Genomic DNA, 19,099 nt, shown 5'->3' with positions numbered 1-19,099 from the left:
TTTCTCCCACACTCCAAGCACATACATGTTTGTAGGTTAATTGGCTTTGGTAAATATTGTAATTGTTCCTGGTGTGTAGGATAGTGCTATAGTGTGCAGAAATCGCTAGTCAGCGTGGACTCGGTGGACTGAAGAACCCATTTCTGCACTGTATCTGTAAACTAAACTAACGTAGACACCCTGCACCATCAAAACTGTAATGAACTGGAGGTGATCAAGAGGTGAAACTACTCTTCTGCCCATTTTGTAGACCTTCCACAATTGGTTTTATTAAAAACATGCATGTTTGCTCACAGCTTTTTCCAGCACTGAATGTTCCAATGTTTTTATTGGAGGCGAGATGGCAATGCTGATGGAAAGATTTATCTGTTGGTGGTGTCGGAGCCAAACACACAGCTCGGCTCAATTTACTACAATTCCTCTTTCACAGTTTCAGGGCAAATTCCTGAGAAAAGTGTAAGAGCAGGTCCGTACTTATTTTGGAAACTCTCTCCTGTCTCCATTCTAACAGGAATCAGAAGATTATTACCACAGCTGTGGGCAAACAATAACCCAGTCATCAACAGATAAACTGCCTCTGGTTTTAGACTGTTACAGCGCTACCACATTGCAGGGAAAGATAAATCAACTTAATTTATTAAATATCTTTAAGTCCTAATGTGCTCTGAAGTTTTAGACCTCCCCTCAACACAACCCCCAGAGTCACTCGGCTCCTCGATGATTCCAAGTGTCTGTTTTCATGCAAGGTCCTTGGCAGGAAGTGGTTGCAGGCTTTCAGTGGAGAGGTTGGAAAGACATCTTCAGTCCACAGTCCGAGCCAACATTCACAATGAGCAGTCCAAGCAATTATCAATGGCCCATCCAGCCGAGGAATTCTCAGGACACAGTCAGTGAGTCACATAATTGGATTTTATGAAGTTGCATGCTTTACAGTCGAGAGTTGTTGGGTGACAGATATGACTCAGTGGGTGGCACTATTACTTCTGAGTCAGAAGATTGTGGCCTAAAATTCCACTCCAGAGATTAGAGTTTAAACATCTGGGCTGAGTCTCCAGTTTAGCAGGAAGGGAGGGTTACGTTAAGTACAAGGGATGCTGTCTTTGGAGATAGTAAACCAAGGTCTTTTCTGCGCTGTTGGACGAACATAAAAGAATCTATGGCTCCATTTCAAGGAACAAGGAATTATTCCTGATGGCCAAGCTGATATCTACCCCTCCTTCAACATAAATAAAGCTTTTTCTTGTCACATTTCTTCGTGGAACTTTGCTCCAGGCATCTTGTGTCTGCTGTGTTTCCTGCATCAAAACTGTACTACAATTGAGAAGTATTCCATTGGCTTTAATGCATTATACTCCAGTATATTTTGACATGCAAGTTCAATTCTGACTAGTTCAACAATTTCTGACCAGTGATCAATGGCCTGTCCAAGATCAGAAAAAAACAGGCAATCTTCTGCAATTTTATCTTTAAACATTTTCACTTTAAGTAGATGGACATCAGACCTGCCACAAGTCTGACTTCTTCCGTGTACAGATTCAAGGATTACAAAGTGGGCAGCACGGTGGTACAGCGGTAGACTTGCTGCCTCACAACGCAGAGACCTTAGTTCAATTCTGACCTTGGGTGCTGTCTGTACGGAGTTTGTACGTTTTCCCTGTGACCGTGTGTTTTTTTTCTGCAGGATCTGGTATCCACCTACATCCCAAAGACGTGCAGGTTTATAGGTTAATTGGCTTCTGTAAATTGTCCCTGGTGTGTAGAATAGAACTAGTGTACAGGTGTTCGTTGGTGGGCGTGGACTCTGTGGGCCAAAGAGGCTGTTTCCATGCTGTATTTCTAAACTAAACTAAACTAAAAAGTGGCTTTTAGATGGATTGTGAATTCTTTACTATTTTGATACTGCAGGTTTTCGGAGTCTCCACATGTTGGACAGGGAGTCACAAGCATGAGAAAGGAATTTCTACAGCAGAAAGCACTCCTTTGGAAAGGGTAAAAACTGGTTGACATTCCCCACACAGAAAACTTGTATAATATGCCCCAATCCCAGGTGAATGATCGCTATGTAAATATATTTTTGAAGTGGTCATTAGCTATTCAAAGACATAACATGTATTGTATCTTTTTTCTAAACTGTGTTAGCCAGAATAGTCATTTTATTGGAATTGTTTAATCTTTAAATATAATTTGTCCTTGAAGGCAAAATGATTTATCAGTTTTGAAGCCTAAACGTGGGATGATTTTGGGGACAGATAACACTGGAAGTGCAAAAGGATCATTGGATTTGTTTAATTTCATTAAATGTTCATGAGACCAGATCTTCTGAGGGAGTATGTTGACAACTGATACACAGATTACTTATGTACGGTTTGTGTATGCAGATGTCTTGTGTCATACTGGTTTTCTTAAAGTGTAACTCAGCTTTACTTTGTCGATGATATGTCTATTCTCAATTAAAGCAGCTTTATTTCTCTTTTTCCTGGATAGTCTGCCAACTTTGCATTGTTCTCATTCCTTGCATATAAATAGTTTTACAGTTCCTTTTCCCCTGCCATCATCGATTAACCTTAAGGCTTTGCACATCCCGCCAGACACTCTTGTCTCTTGGCTGTAAGTCATTGGAAGTTCAGAGCCAGCAAAAGAGACTGTTGAGTTCTGGTGTAGAGTTGAACATTTCCATTTTTTCAGAATTTCTGAACGGGTTGTGCAGAGATAAATGCCAACAAATGCAGGTGATAAAGCACTCATGATGGCTTGTTGGCACTTGTCACTACTTGAAACCGTGCATTTGCAGGTGCTCATACAGGAACATGAACAGCTGATTCTATTGCCTCTGCTTTTCAAGATACTTTAGCTCAGAGTTCTTCCATCTGCCAGCAGATAGCATCTGAAACAAGATAGCTCTTTGCAAAGTGGGTGGTTGCACACATGAAGCTTTCACAATTGACATTTTCCCAAGTCATCAGGGAGACACATCAGACAATTTGTGCTGCACTCATCAGAACACCAAGGATCTGACACAGCTTTTACAAAAAGGCAACTGCATTTTAACAGGAGCCAGTAAATGGATAGAATATAGCTGGGAGTGGAAGAGCAAAGGGGTGAGTGGATAGAAACCGGACATTGTCTGGTTTGAGCACAAAAATATCACTGTGGCACTAAGGACAGGCCTCAAATTCAGTCTCAGAATTCAAATAAATTATCTGGTCAATCTTTGTTGCATTTTCACCTCAGTAAATCTCACCAGCCGAGTCCATAAATTAGATTTGTGCTGTTGTGTCCTTGATACTTCTGTAAAATGGGTGAAACCCAGTTCAATCTATATGCAAATAACTGATGCACATAAGTAGAAATTAACAGTTCCAGTGCCTCATTGTGTAGAAATCAAGTGCTTGAACATCTCCACCAGTGAAGAAACACAGACCAGGGTTAATGGCTGCATTCATCATTGACGGTTCTACCAAAAAATCCAAGATGTCAGTGGAGGACAGCAGACACACCTTTGTTTATGACAGCAGGTATGCTATCTTCAGCTGCAGTAGGAGCGCCAGCCAACTTTTACACAATGGGAAAATGTGAAAAATACCAATGCCAATTTAAGTTTTGATCATTGTTGGCATGTGATGTGAGGGATATGTGCAACACAGACACATTTCCCTTGGGTTTCATGCTGAAACTGGGAAGATTTGATCTCAGATGCAGTCAGGTCCGAGCAGCCTGGGAGTAGATGCATTGGCCTTTTGAGTGAATACTCTCCATGCAGGTCTTCACTGAGGCTTTGCTCTAAAGGAAACCCTTCTCTGCCACAGAAGGTAGTTGAGGCCAGTTCATTGGCTATATTTAAGAGGGAGTTAGATGTGGCCCTTGTGGCTAAAGGGATCAGGGGGGTATGGAGGGAAGGCAGGTACAGGATACTGAGTTGGATGATCAGCCATGATCATATTGAATGGCGGTGCAGGCTCGAAGGGCCGAATGGCCTACTCCTGCACATATTTTCTATGTTTCTATTAGGAGATGTGGTGCAAATCACTATGTGGGAAGGAACTACAGATGCTGGTTTAAACTGAACATAGACACAAAAAGCAGGAGTTACATCACAACCGGGACAGGTAGCATCTCTGGAGAGAAGGAATGGGTGACGTTTTGTGTTGAGACCCTTCTTCTGAAACGTCACCCATTCCTTCTCTCCAGAGATGCTGCCTGTCCCGCTGAGTTACTCCAACTTTTTGTGAGATCTCTATGTTTTACTGCTTTTAGAAAAACAGGATACACATCGGCATCAAGTATTCCCTCATCATGTATCTGTACACTGTGAATGGCTCGATTGTAATCAAGCATTGTCTTTCTGCTGACTGGTTAGCACGCAACAACGCCTTTCACTGTACCTCGATACATGTGACCATAAACTAAATTAAACATGACACAGTTCAGGTGTGGTGAAATGCTCTCCCAACTACCATGCTTCAAACTAAAATCGTCAGCTGCTGCAAAAAAGAGCATGGATAGAGGATTTTTGCAGGATCACGGTACTATTAGACATTGCACACTGCTAACAATAAATTTTCAGCCCATCTCTCTAATTGAACCATCAGGCCAATGTCAGTGTAAATAGAAAGGAATGTTGCAACAAATTTTGACAATTTGCTGTCACCTGGTTTACACTGCCATGAAAAGTCAAAATCTTCCCCACAAGACCATATCATAAAAATAATTTCTAGACATTGCTGTTCGATTTTACCATGGACTCAGTTTTTGCACTTTTCCCACCAACCTTCTTGCAACAATCCATGTGAAACAGCGAGTTTAATGGAGTTTCACTGTTCATCCTGTACTTTTTTTATGCCCTTGGGTTAACATTGAATATATTAAACTGAGGCATACACTCTCCAAAACAAAGAATCACACACTGGGTTGTTACACTTACGTAGCGTTCACTTGTTCAATTCCACAGTAATAGTTGATACCATCGGAGGTGTTCTTCATCTGATGCGCTTTATCATCAATCCAGTATGCTGAACATTTATCACACAGATCTCGTTCCAGTTCATGCTGAGCTGCCCTGTTATTTCTGTATTAATAAGAAGAGAACGTTCATATTTGCAAGGTTACTTCACAGAAAGAAATAGTAAAGATTCACCCTGCCTGCTGCTGTTTAAAAGTGGTGGAAAGGTTAGATATTTCAGTTTGGTTTTTGAATGCCACTATTGTTCTGCTGATTAATGATCAGAATCCCATTCGGCAGTAAAGCTGGCAAAATAACAGGCAGCTCCAATATTTTTTTGCGTGATGTCAGCAATTCATTGATACTCTATCTTCATAGAATCATAGAAGCGTACGGCACAGAAAGTGGCCTTCGTGGCGGACTAATCATAATGCCGACACAATAATCCCATTTGCCCTTTATCCCTTTACTCCTTGCTGATCCAAGTACCTGCCCGACGGCCTTTTAAATGTTTCATTGTATCTGCCTCCACTAGCAACATAGTCCAAATATTTACCCTGTTTTAATTTATCCCTTTCTCACCTGAAACCTGTGCACTCTAATTCTAGATTCCTCTGCCCTGGGAAAAATATTTTGCCCATCTATTCTTTCTATGCCTCTCAATTTTATAAACCCCTACAAGGTTAAGGGATAGGAAGTCGCTTGCAGCTGTGTAAAACTTTGGTATGGCTGCTTTCAGAGTATTGTGTGCAGTTCTAGTTACCCCTATACTGAGGATGTGGAGGCTCAGGAGAGGTTTCCCAGAACACTGTCGGATTTAAATGGTATTAGGCATAAGGAGACAATTTTGCACAAATTTAGATTGTTTTCTTTGGAGTACCTGAGGTTGAGGGGAGAAAATTATGAGGCATGTATAAGGTAGACAGTCAGAACCTTTTTCCCAGGGTGGCAATGTGAAAGTCAAGAAGGCATAGCTTTAAGGTTAGAGGGAGAAAGTTTAAAGAATATGAGTGGGCAAGGTTTTTTGTCCCCACAGAGAGTAGTGGGGGTTTGGTACACACACTGCTGGGGGTGGTGGTGGAAGCAGATATGATAGCAGTGTGGAAGTCTTTGCACATGGATATGCAGAGAATGGAGGGATATGGATCACGAGCAGGCAGAGGAGATTAACTTTGCATCATGTTCGGCATAAGTATTGTGGGCCGAAGGGCCTGTTCCCCTGCTGTATTGTTCTATGTTCAAAGCTCACCCCTCAGCTTATTATGTTCCTGTGAGAATAAACCAGCCTGTACAATCTCCCCTTACTACTATCCTCCAACCCAGGCTACATCCTGGTTAATCTACAGTCTCTCTGTTGCTATCTTCTTGAACTGCTGCAGTAATATGACTGCATGGATAGGATCGTTTTACTGGAAAGGATAGTTTTAGAGGGATAGGGGACAAGCACAGGTAGGTGGGACTAGTGTAAATGTGGCGTACTAGTCGGCGTGGGCAAGTTGGGCAGAGGGCCAGTTTCCATGCTGCATACAACAGTGGCTTGCTGGCACATGTCCGATGGCACTCACATGTCATTCCTGTTCAGTGGCGGACTGGGTCTAAAAATATTGGTTGCCAGGAGATAAAGGGGGCCCACTTCATCATGGGCCCACTTGATATAGGGCAAACTGACACCCTGGCCAGTCCGCCACTGTTCCTGTGGGTCTAGATTATATATCGGCCAGATGAGCAAGGATGATAGGTTTCCTTCTCCAAAGGTTACTTGTCCATACAATTTTTTTTAACACGATTTACATCATAATTAATACTAATTCCAGGTCATTTGATCAACGGAATTAAAATTCCTCACAGTGGAATATGAACTCAACTTCCCAGGTGTTTAGTGTAGGAAGGAACTGCAGATGCTGGTTTACACTGAAGATAGACACAAAATGCTGGAGTAACTCAGTGGGTCAAGCAACATTGCTGGAGAAAAGAAATAGGTGACGTTTCGGGTCAAGATCCTTCTTCAGACTGAAGAAGGGTATCGACCTGAAACGTCACCTACTCCATTTCTCCAGAGATGCTACCAGACTGCGCCAGCATTTTGTGTCTACTCCCAGGTCTTTAGTTCAGTAATGTAATTGTTTTATTACTGTTTCTGACTCAGTTAAATGGTTCCTTTTCATGTTCCCTTAAGGAAAGATAGCACAATAAAGGGCATATTTAGCAGGAAAAGTAGCAGCACTGGCAATTCTGAAACTTTTGCAAAATATGGCCAAAAAAAAAACATGCAAAGAAAAGGAAAATACTGAGTACGGCCTCAGTGTGCGGGACTATTTTGGATATGATTAATGCTTGGTATTTTGGATATGATTAATGCTTGGTATTTTTCATGTTCCCAGCCAAAATTTGCAAAAACCACATGTTCTACTATCATAAAACTCTTCTCATTCACAATGCACTGTGTTAGACAAGAAGATTTAAAGAGGTCTGAGAAGACCTATTAAGATGGCCAGCCGGTAATGAACAATGTATCAAAGGTATTTTATTAGTCACATTCACATACACCCAGGTGTAGTGAAGTGAAATGCTTTTTGCCATTTTGCAGCACACAAAAAAAGAATACAGACATAACACCAATGAAAGTCTTAAACACAAAGAACATCCCCCCACAGTGGCTCCCACCATGAGGGAAGGCACAAAGTCCAGTCCCCAACTCCAGTTCACCCATAGTCGGGCCCATTGAGGCCTCCACAGTTGCCTCTACAGAGGCCCGATGTTCCAGGCCGTTCTCGCCGGGTGATGTTGCTCCGGCGTCGGGAGAGTCCTCCCCGTGGCCTGGGAACCCTGGAACGACCGCTTCCGCACTGGAGGCCGCGGCTTCCGAAGCCAACAAGGCCGCGCCGGTTGGAGCTCGACAACTGGCGATCTCATCGAGAGATCCCAGGCTCCCGATGTTAAGTTCAGCGCCGCCGCCCGCAGCTGGTCGCTCCTCAGACCCGCAGCTCCGTGATGTTTTACCCGGCGGTCTCAGCTCACCGGAGCTCCAGCGCGGCGACCCGGACAAGGCATCGCCCGTTCCGCGATAGCGCTCCAGTGCTGTACCGCCGCCGAAGCCGAGGTTCTGGGTGGTCCCCGACAGGAAACGCCGCTCCAGGCCCGCTGGTAGGCCGCGAGGACGGGTCGAAGCTGCAGCCCGGAGAAAGGCTGCCTCTCCGATCAGGTAGGGACCCTGAAAGGTAGTTTCCCCCTTCCCCCCTCCCCACCCCCACACAAAAAAAGTCTAGACCTCCAAACAAAACACTTAACTAAAATAAAAAATAAAAAGATGAAGAGACAGACAGCTGCTGGCTGGGCAGCCGTGCACAGGACAGCCCCCCCTACTATGTTCATCTGACTACAGGTATTTGTTTTTAATTTACCAGTGATTACACTGGCCCAAAGCATAAGCAAAGGGTGAAATGAATAACTTGTTCTGCGCACACCTACAAAAATCCCATACTTGCATTTAAGGTTCAGTTAGACTGAAACTGAACCAGCAAGATGTTTTCAGAGGTTCTAAGTGCGAACGCTTGCTGGCTTGGGTGTAGGGACCTTCAAGTACTAATGCAGCACATCATGCCAATGTTGACTGTCTGGCCCTGCCTTATACCGCTTGTAGCCCAAGGCCTGAAATGTAGTAGCTGTAGAATCCAAGTGTATGGAAACACATTTTCATTGCTTGGTGCCAAATGTTTACTGATCAAACGTGTTGCCATTTGTCAGAAATCATGTCATGAAAGCAGCCAACTAAAATGATTGGAGAAGCAGCACTGGTTGCACCCACAACTGTAATGCAACATATCAAGTAATTAATCGGCCCAAATTCATTACGGCTATTAAAAAAACTTGTTAAACGCACCCTTTTTGTGGTTGCTTAAATTGATTCATGTCCACCTTCACTAATTCCATTGGAATATAGGGAATCAGTGGATGAGTGGATCACCAATTGTGACTGCTATCAGTTATTCACTAGCCTCCAGAGATGGAAGCTAACCAAAGATAACTGGAAGTGTGTGAACAGAAATGGCAGATGCTGGTTTATACTGAAGAATGACACAAAGTGCTGGAGTAATTTAGCGGGTCAGGCAGCATCTCTGGAGAAAAAGGATGGGTGACGGAAGATAGCAGACTGAAGAAGGGTCCCGACCCAAAACGTTACTCATCCTTTCTCTCCAGAGATGCTGCCTGACCCGCTAAATTACTCCAGCACTTTGTGCCTATCAAAGATAACAAGCCTTGCTTTCCTAAACATTTTAAAACCATCTACTAAGGTCTCAAACCTCTCCATTTAATGGTACTTTGAATAACCTCCAGAATATTTATAGAGATAACTTGCTACATATTTTTCACCCTTAACCAGATGCCTTCACTGATATATCCCTTCAATAGTTCCCAACTGTGGATTACTTCTACTCCAAATAGCACTTAATCATCATCAGATCCTTAAATTCCTCAATTCTGCTCCTGAACAGATAAACATCTTAGTATGGCATTAATTATGCAACAGCATGCAAATTCCATGACAATTTAATATCAAATATCATTTTAATCCCGGTATTTACCAAGCATAATTTGGAGGACAGTGAGAACGGTGAGGAGAATACAAATATGCTAAGGTAGATTGAGACCTAGAAGGAGGTGGTGCTGAAATGCTTGAAGAGCATTAAGGTGGATAAGTTCCCAGGGCCTGATGGGATCTATCCCAGGTTATTGAGGGTGGCAAGATTGGAGATTGCAGGGGCCTTGTCAAGGATCTTTGCTGTTTCTCTAGCCACAGGCGAGGTTCCGGAGGACTGGAGAGTGGCCGATGTTGTTTCTATTTCAAGAAAGGAAGTAGAAGGAATCCAGGGAAATATAGGCCAGTGAGCCTCATGTCAGTGGTAGCGGAACTACTAGAGAGAATTCTTTCTGATGGGATTTACTCCCACATTTGGAAGAGAATGAGCTAATTGGGGATAGCCAGCACAGCTTTGTACGTGGCAGGTTGTGTCTCACTAGCTTGATTGAGTTTATTGAGATGACAAAGGAGCCTGATGAAGGTAGGGCGATGGATGGTGTAGACATGGAATTTAGTACGGCTTTTCATAAGGTCCCTCGTGGTAGGCTGATCTAGAAGATTCAGAAGTATGGGATTCATGATGACTTGGGCACATGCATTTTGGGAGGTTGAATGCATGAAGAGAGTATACAATTAATGGCAAAACCTTTATCAGCATTGATGTGCAGAGGGATCTTGGAGGCCAAGTTCTTCGTTCACTAAAGGTGGCAGCACAAGTAGATAGTTTGGTAAATCAGGCATATGGTATGTTTGCCTTCATTACTAAGGGCATGGAATATAAGAGTCAGGAAGTCATGATGCAGCTCTATCAGACTTTGGTGAGGTTGCATTTGGAGTATTGTGTGCAGTTCTGGTTGCCCCTTACAGGAAAGACGTGGAAGCTTCGGAGAGGGTGCAGAGGTGATTTACCAGAATGATGCCTGGATTATAGGGTTTCAGCTATAGGGAGTCCTAGTAGGGGATTTTAACTTTCCCAATATTGACTGGCACTGTCATAGTGCAAAATGTTTATGTGGGATAGAATTTGTCAGGAAAGTATCCTCAGGCAATATGTAGAGGGCCCTACACAGGAGAGGGCAACAATTGGTCCAACTTTAGGAAATTGGGAGGGGCAAGTGGACGATGTCACAGACGACTGTGGAGGCCACATCTTTGGGGGGTGTTTTATAGCGCAAGTTGACAGGTATTTGATTAGTAACAGTATCAAAGGTTACGGGAAGAAGGCAGGTTAGAGGGAAAAACAGATGAAACATAATTGAATGGTGGAGTAGACTCGATGGGCCTAAAGGCCTTATTCTGCTCCAATGACATGAAATGTTTGTGGATGAGCCTTATGGGACCAGCGACCATTGTTCTATTCGTTTTAAGATCGTTATGTATAAAGACAGGGCAGGTCCACCAGTTGAAATTCTAAATTGGGGCATAGCCAACTTTGAAGGTATTAGACAGGAACTCGCTCAAGTGGATTGGAGCAGGTTGTTTGAAGGAAAAGGAATGTCTGAAATGTCTGGATGTTTATAAAAGTGCGCTGACAAGAGTTCAGGACAAGGCGGGAGCATGGGACAGGTATAGGCAGGTAGGATCAAGTGTATCCCTGGAGGAGTTTCGGGAACTTGAGAAACTCTGAAAAAGGAAATCAGGAGGGCAAAAAGGGGACAGGAGACAGCTCGGGCAGATAAAATTAAGGATAATCCCAAAATAATTTATTAGTACATTATGGGAGAAAGGGTTTTGGTTGCTGTGGTTTCTTCCCACAACCAAAAATTGTCAGTGAATTGGCAACTATAAATTTCCCCTAGTGTATGTGGCTGGTGGGAAAACCAAGGGAAGGAACTGTGATATTAATAGGCATGCGTGAGATAATAAATTGCAGAAAAATGAATGGGCAGATTGTAATAGGTGTTTACACTGAAGGTTTGCATCGTCTGAATGATCAGGCTGGTTGTATCTTTTACATCTACATTTAGAAGATAGATTCAGAAATTTCCGATGCAGAAGTCATTCAGTCATCATGTTCAAGAAGACAGAATATAAAGGTAAACATATTTTTTGTTTTTAAATAGAAGAACTTCTTCCAATACAGATATAGTGTATGGCATAAACATATACTTTCAAAATTGATTACGTTGTGAATATCCATTCAAATTTGTAACAAATTAAAAAATTACTTACGCTAGTTGTTCAGCAGCTCTCTCTATGCCTCTTTTCAATCTTTCTTGAATACACTTGATTATTCTCATTTCCTATAAACAGATAGAAACAAAACACTAGAAGTATTTTCTGACGTTGGTGAGTATGACGTGGTACATCTCAGCAAGAGAGGGATATGCAAAGGCGACGAGCCTTGGACACACCAAACTCTGGCTTCCTTCAGAACTCACGATTCATCCGATTAGGAAGCTCTTCATAAGTGAGTGTAGCAGAATTATGCCATTCAGCCCATCAAGTCTATTCCGCCATTCAATCATGTCTGATCTATCTTTCCCTCTCAACCCATTCTCCTGCCTTCTACCCATAACCCCTGACACCCATACTAATCAACAATCTATCTATCTCTGCCTTAAAAATATCCATTGACTTGGCCTCCACAGCCTTCTGTGGCAATGAATTCCACAGATTCACAATTCAGTTTCTCTCTCCACAGATGCTGTCTAACCCACAGAGAATTTCCACCCGTCTCATTTTATTTCACATTTCCAGCTTCTGCAATACTGCTTTTATAATAAAGACCCTAGGTTGCCCGGTGAAGGATAGAGTCACTGGAATTTGGACGAGTGAGAGGGGATCTTATGGAAACATATAAAATTCTTAAGGGATTGGACAGGCTAGATGCAGGAAAAAGTTCCCCATGTTGGGGGGAGTCCAGAACCAGGGGGTCACAGTTTAAGAATAAGGGGTAGGCCATTTAGGACTGAGATGAAGAAAACGTGTTTTAACCCAGAGAGTTGGGAATCTGTGGAATTCTCTGCCACAGAAGGCAGTGGAGGCAAATTCACTGGATGTTTTCAAGAGAGAGTTAGATTTAGCTCCTAGGGCTAACAGAATCAAGGGATATGGGGAAAAAGCAGGAATGGGGTACTGATTTTGGATGATCAGCCATGATAATATTGAATGGCGATGCCGGCTTGAAGGGCCGAATGGTCTACTCCTGCACCTATTTTCTATGTCATAGCAACTCCTTTTCGCCACATTGGGCTCAGAACCACTCCACTCAGGCATCTGTGTTACCACTCAGACGTGGGCTCACTGGTTATGCCTTTGGCATTGAACTCAAATATGACTAATTTTAGCTACTCATGTAGAACACCATCTTGCATTCAATGCTCGCGATGCACAATCCACATTTTTAAGGTCCACATCCCTGGTTTTACAATCAGAAGATTAAGTTATTTTTGGATCACCTCATTCAGAATGAGTTGCTCGAGAGTCAGCATTCAGAATTGGTTAAAAAAAAATCAAAGCCAAAATTGAGAATAGAATGTGGAGGGTATAAACAGCGAGATCACAGCAGGGCAACACAACGTTAAAAGCTACAATGCTTCAGCTGAGCAGCTTTTGATTTCAGGGGACACAAGAAAGTGCTGGAATCTTGATCAAAACATAAAGTACCAGAGGAACTCAGTGGGTCAGGCACCATCTGTAGAGAGAATGGACAGATGGACAAGATTGTTAAGGGCTTGGACACACTAGAGGCAGGAAACATGTTCACATGTTCCCGATGTTGGGGGAGTCCAGAACCAGGGGCCACAGTTTAAGAATAAGGAGTAAGCCATTTAGAACGGAGACGAGGAAACACTTTTTCTCACAGAGAGCGGTGAGTCTGTGGAATTCTCTGCCTCGGAGGGCGGTGGAGGCAGTTTCTGTGGATGCTTTCAAGAGAGAGCTAGATAGGGTTCTTAAAAATAGCGGAGTCAGGAGTTATGGGGAGAAGGCAGGAACGGGGTACTGATTGAGGATGATCAGCCACGATCACATAGAATGGCAGTGCTGGATCGAAGGGCCAAATGGCCTACTCCTGCACCTATTGTCTATAGTCTATGACATTTCGGGTCAAGACCCTTCTTCAGACTGATCAAATACGAGCTTTTAATTTCTTATGCGAGAGGGATTTAGTCTCAGTTTTACAAACACCCTGCTGATAGCGATAAACAGAACAAGCTACATCTGCTGATTAATCCACTCTGATCAATGAATTCCACTGGGATACTACATCCTAACATTAGCAAGTGGATTCTGATGTTTCTTAAAACAGTTCAAACACCTACCATCATTGAAAAGCAATCTTCCGTGTTCATTAACGAGGAGCTAGAGGCATTGATCTTCATGTTTCTGAGATCTACGAGTCATTTCACTTACATCTCGCTACAGTGGCACGGCACCAACCACTCATTATCACCCCTGCAATATAGTACTCTGACACAAACACTTTTGGCAAGACCTTTGTGCACAAAGTCAGACATTTACTTTCAACATTTCCAGTTCATCAACCATCAGGCATACATTCTGAGGCAGATTATAACAGTTCCAAAATCAGGATTGATGCACAAAGGTTATGTATTGAGGTGATGTTGCACAGTGGCATCATGAGGACAATGCTTCTGGCTTTCAGATAGACACAAAATGCTGGAGTAACTCAGCGGGATAGGCAGCATCTCTGGAAAGAAGGAATGAGTGACTTTTCGGGTCGAGACCCTTCTTCAGACTGCCCAGCTGAAATGTAGGTACTGCTGATGCTGTCAATAGACTCTCCATCCCAACTTGATTTTGCTTTCATGCCCAGTGGTACTCACCTCAAGTAGCTGTGTCTCCACTTCATCATGAACCAGATCAATGCCCATCCGCTTTTCACGGTGGTACAAACACTCTTGAACCATCTGAAACAAGTCACAAAGAAGACCCTTGTGTTATTCATATTAAACACCTGGAATATTTTATAGATTTATTTTAAGCTCATTTAAATTATAGGTTTGGAGAGAAGAGGTTAAAAATCAGGTGGAATGGGTAAGCACACAGTAAGCATATCATTAGTTTCAGCCCTTTTCATTTTAGGTGCCCTTTTGTTTAGTTTAATGAGGAACAAGTAGGGTGAACAGCACACAGACCTAAATAGAAGTAGAAACAAGGAACTGCAGATGCTGGCTTACCAAGGAAAGACACAAAATGCTGGAGTAACTCAGCGGGTCAGGCAGCATCTCTGGAGAACATGGATAAGTGATGTTTTGGGTCAGGATCCTTCTTCAAACTGATCACAGGGATGCAACTTATTTTTTCCTGCCCTACCCAAACACCAGCTCCCCCCCACCCCCCACCCACCCACAAGCAAGCAGAGGAAATTAACTTGGCATCATGTTCGGCATAGACATTGTGGACCAAAGGTCTGTTCCCGTGCTGTACTGTTCCATATTTTATGTTTACCCGAGATTTGAACATGAAACCTAATGGCACTTCAGTGCCAAAGGAAGGGATAGTTACATTGTCAGCTTTCAGAGGAGAAATTAAACAAGGCCCAATGCAAACCGTTCAAAGTAGTAAACAGTGTTGGTAGAACAACAGAAAATGTAAGTGATGTTCCAGGGAAACTAAAGAATTGAACCTTGAACTGTGATGTTGAGTCTCAGGCAAGTGAGTTACAGTTCTAGAATTATCAGCATTTTCAAGGAATACCCATGCCAGATAAAATTAAAATGTCAGATATAGGTAACTTTATTGCTAACATAATTTAGAAAAAAAAACATGAGTGATGAGTGTTGGGGGGAGGGGGGGGGCTAAGGTAGATTCATCATGAGGATTAAGAAATCCACCCAAATTGATTCCCAGCAGGTCTTCACAGCCTAACGCTGGTCTGGCATGGATTATGAAAGTGCTGCCCAAGCATACATGATGAACACTCGGATGCCTCAGCACACAAGCACATTTGATCCAAACAATCAAAATCGGTAACTCTGTAGAGAATTACCGAAATTGGATTGCACAGCCCACTAAAGCATCGCATTGTTAGAGGATTGTAGATCACTTATCTCTCAACACAACTCCCCACTTTTTTGGCAAATGTTTTACCAATTGAATTTCACTTTGGATGAAAGCCAATTAACCAAATCTGTTTCCTTACATTGTTTAATTATAAGTCCTCCCTCAAGTGGAATTTACTTGGTTAAAACAAAACGTTGAATCTTCTCCATCCTTACATTTTTTGAGGAAATCAAAATACAAAGAATAGCTGTTGAAAAAATGAAAAACATGTATAGTTTTATAAACCACGTCTTCACCACCATGGGCAAAATACATTTCCCCTTCAAAACAAACTCACGTCTGCCTCACTAAGATTAATGCATCTGTAGTTTTCTTATAAATGGTCCCCGACCTCAAGAAATTCCTATGAACTTACATCCAATATCTCTAATTGCATACAGTGTATTCATTGTACAAGAAGATAGCTCTTAGGAACTTGCATTACAAAGAGAAGGATACATCTGCAGCAGAGATAGGATACTCCAACATTTGTCTGTCATTATTGATATTTCTGTGAAACTCCCCACTTGTGGCTTTAGTTAATTCTGATGATAAACAGTTCTTAACTATCTGATGCAAGATCAATGCAATGTCAACTTCATTTAGTAGTAGGTACACAAAATTGCTGGGGAAACTCAGCGGGTGCAGCAGCATCTATGGAGCGAAGGAAATAGGCGACGTTTCGGGCCAAAACCCTTCTTCAGACTCGTATTCATTTAGTAGTATTCATCTTCTGAGTATTATTCACTAAATTGGGACTTGATCATATAAAATTGGACTGATACTTTAGGAAAGCACTGAGGGAGTGTTACTCTAAAGCAGGTGATGTTTCGCAAATGAGATGCCAAATCAAATCTGCCCACTCGGATAAATTGGAAAGACACTGAAAAATAACCAATGCATTCCTAATATTGGATTTCAATTATACTTTATTGTCACTTGTACTTAGGTACAGTGAAATTCATTGATATTGCATACAATACACAAAGTACGCAAAGAGTGGCCACTTATCTGGCGCCATCAAAGTTACAAAAGTACTAATGAGAGTACAAATGGTCCTTCTTTGTTCTTGCCACCCCGCCCCCCCCCCCCCCCCCCCCACCTCTATTTTACATTGTGAATGATGCACTTTGACCAACGCTCCCATTTTCTCCCAGACAGTCTGTGCTGGTTAATACAGGGTAGGATGCACCATCCGCACCAGGCATGAAGAGAGAACCTTTCATTCAAAGCAGCGATCACTGACATAACCCATAGGGGTGTCTCACATTCTTTTTTAATCTACTTTTTACCAAATTCACAGGCATGGGTCCCCTTTTAGAAGGAAAAAATGTTAAAACAGGTTAAAAGATTAAATATTAGGAAACAAATTTAAAAAAAGAGAATTTAGATATTGAAGTCAAAGAGTAGATAAATGTTTTGCTTCATTTGTCTACATCAGAAATAAAAGCACTCTTAGCAATAAAACGTTTGTCACTGTTCATTTGATGCATTTCAGAAACTGAGAACTGAGAAATTAGCGTAATGCAAACTCATTACCCTGGAACACCATTCTTTGGCTTAATTAGTATGTTAATAATTAGTACCAATACTTGGCCCAGCTCAGCAGCTATTTACCTCCCTTGCAAATTGTTGGACTAAAATTATTTTTTTTCCCACTTCATTTATTTGCTATTTATTTTTCTTGGAGCTAATCTCTGATGTTTGGCATACATCTTTCTGTGAATACTTACCAATTGTTTTCTTTATATGAACTAAATGTTCAGCTATATTATCCTCACATCTCCATTATTCAAACCTAATCCACTACTTTTCTTTGGCCCAGCATCAAAAGAACTAATTTTCCCTGATGAAGTTTGAATCATGTCAGTCATTAGCCTTGCACCATCGAGCCTTTATCAATGATTCTTTCCCCCCGCCACAGAGCTTCACTTACTGGCGTAGAGGGACTACATTCGATGAGGCTCCTTGGCAGACATGGACAAGTTGGGCCTGTTTTCCATGTTGTATGACTCTACTTAAAATCCATTTTCTCCACCCCACATGATAATTGTTGATGCACCTTGAGATGGCTGGGCCTTGCACAATGACCTGAGGAACACCTATAATTATGCCCTGTGGCTAAGATTATTTTTTAAAATATTTTTGTTTTGGAAACCAGGGGTCATTGGCAAGGCCTGCATTTATTGACCATCATCTATCACCACTCAAGGTGGCAACGGTGACAATGGAGTGGTTTCCTCGGCCATTTTGAAGAGCTTTTGGGATTCCAACACGGGGGGGGGGGGGGGGGGGGGGGGGGGGGGGGGGGGGGGGGGTTAGATTGACGCTGGCCAGAGCAGGAAGGAAGGGCAGAAAACCAGATGGTTTCTTTTAAAATAAAAATCTGTTAGTTATTGTAATCAACTGTAAAAACGGTTGTTGCTGTTTATCCAAATTCCAAGATTACTAATTGAATTTGTATTCCACAGCTGTCATGGAGTGATTTGAATTTCGGTCTTTGAAATGTTTGTTTAGGCCCCTGGTTTACTAATCTGCAAACATATGTCGTGGTGGGTAGTGTGGGGGGGTGAGGGGGAAACCGCTTTGTGCCTTCCACCACAGTGATGAATGCTGTTGTGGATGTTTGTGTTACAGTTTTATTGTGGTTGTGTGTTCTTTATTATTGTATCGCTGCAGACAACCCAAATTTCCACCAGCCTGGCTGTGTGGCAATAAATTATATCTAATCTAATCTAATCTAATCTAACTCTGTGATGGGATGACACCAACTCCCTTTCCAGATCAAAAAAAACCACAATGTCCATATAGGCAATGTTAATTCATTGGCTTCATCCATTTTCTCTCCCTCTCCCTTTATTGAAGAATTCAGACACTTTCTCCATTTTGGCTGTAATTTCTTAGACGTTCAGATTGAGTTTAGTATATTGTCAGAAACACCAGGGTGCAATGAAATTCATTGCTCGCATAAAGTTCAGAGTACACAATATACATGATAATGATAGACACAACAATAAATACAACGACAAAACAGCAGAATGGTGTAAAGATTGAAATGCAATCTCATGCAGTAAAAAAACATCACTAAAGTGCAATAATGGAATAACTGAATGAGGGAGAGTTAAGAGTAAATGTGTGGCAGCACCTCTATGAAGGGGATGAGAAAGGAGCGATTGATTCAAGAGTCTAATAGAAGTGGGGAAGAAGCTGTTCTTCAGTCTCAATGTCCAGCATTTTTAGCTCCTTACCTCCTTCCAGAAGCTAGAAGAGAGAAAAGGGTGGCACTAAAACTTCCTGCCTTCCAACTCATCATGAAGATGGACTGGGTGGGAGGAAGCGATAAGCCTGTGATAAACTGGGCTCTGCGTTCACCACTCAAGCAGTTAAGAGCAGAGCAGTTGCCATGGCAGGCTGAGATGCAACCCTGTCGGAATATTTTCCATAGAGCATCTATAGAAGTCGGGGAAAGTCCTCCTGGACATGTTGAAACTCCTTAAACACCATAGAGAACAAATGCAACGGTGCACCTTTTTTGATCACTACATCAAGGGAAGGAACTAGAACTTGAAGCT

General features: G+C 42.3%; 1 protein-coding gene and 1 long non-coding RNA gene across 4 annotated transcripts in view; one reads left to right on the top strand and one right to left on the bottom strand.

The window, feature by feature from the left end:
- Positions 1 to 2,476, top strand: part of LOC116985592 — a 33,453-nt gene extending 30,977 nt beyond the window's left edge. For both annotated transcript variants that reach the window (XR_004415305.1, XR_004415304.1), the window contains exons 2-3: positions 747 to 890; positions 1,906 to 2,476. This is a non-coding gene — a long non-coding RNA (uncharacterized LOC116985592). The remainder of the gene's footprint in view (positions 1 to 746; positions 891 to 1,905) is intronic.
- The window catches only part of tekt5 (tektin 5), a 47,206-nt gene that overhangs the window by 23,015 nt on the left and 5,092 nt on the right, over positions 1 to 19,099 (bottom strand). For both annotated transcript variants that reach the window (XM_033040426.1, XM_033040427.1), the window contains exons 3-5: positions 14,309 to 14,392; positions 11,691 to 11,761; positions 4,922 to 5,065 (exon numbers count right to left, since the gene is read on the bottom strand). In XM_033040426.1, the coding sequence (XP_032896317.1) occupies positions 4,922 to 5,065; positions 11,691 to 11,761; positions 14,309 to 14,392 (299 nt within the window). The remainder of the gene's footprint in view (positions 1 to 4,921; positions 5,066 to 11,690; positions 11,762 to 14,308; positions 14,393 to 19,099) is intronic.

Source organism: Amblyraja radiata, chromosome 22, assembly GCF_010909765.2.
Source record: "Amblyraja radiata isolate CabotCenter1 chromosome 22, sAmbRad1.1.pri, whole genome shotgun sequence".
Lineage (NCBI taxonomy): Eukaryota > Metazoa > Chordata > Chondrichthyes > Rajiformes > Rajidae > Amblyraja > Amblyraja radiata.
This window is presented reverse-complemented; position numbering and strand designations above follow the sequence as displayed.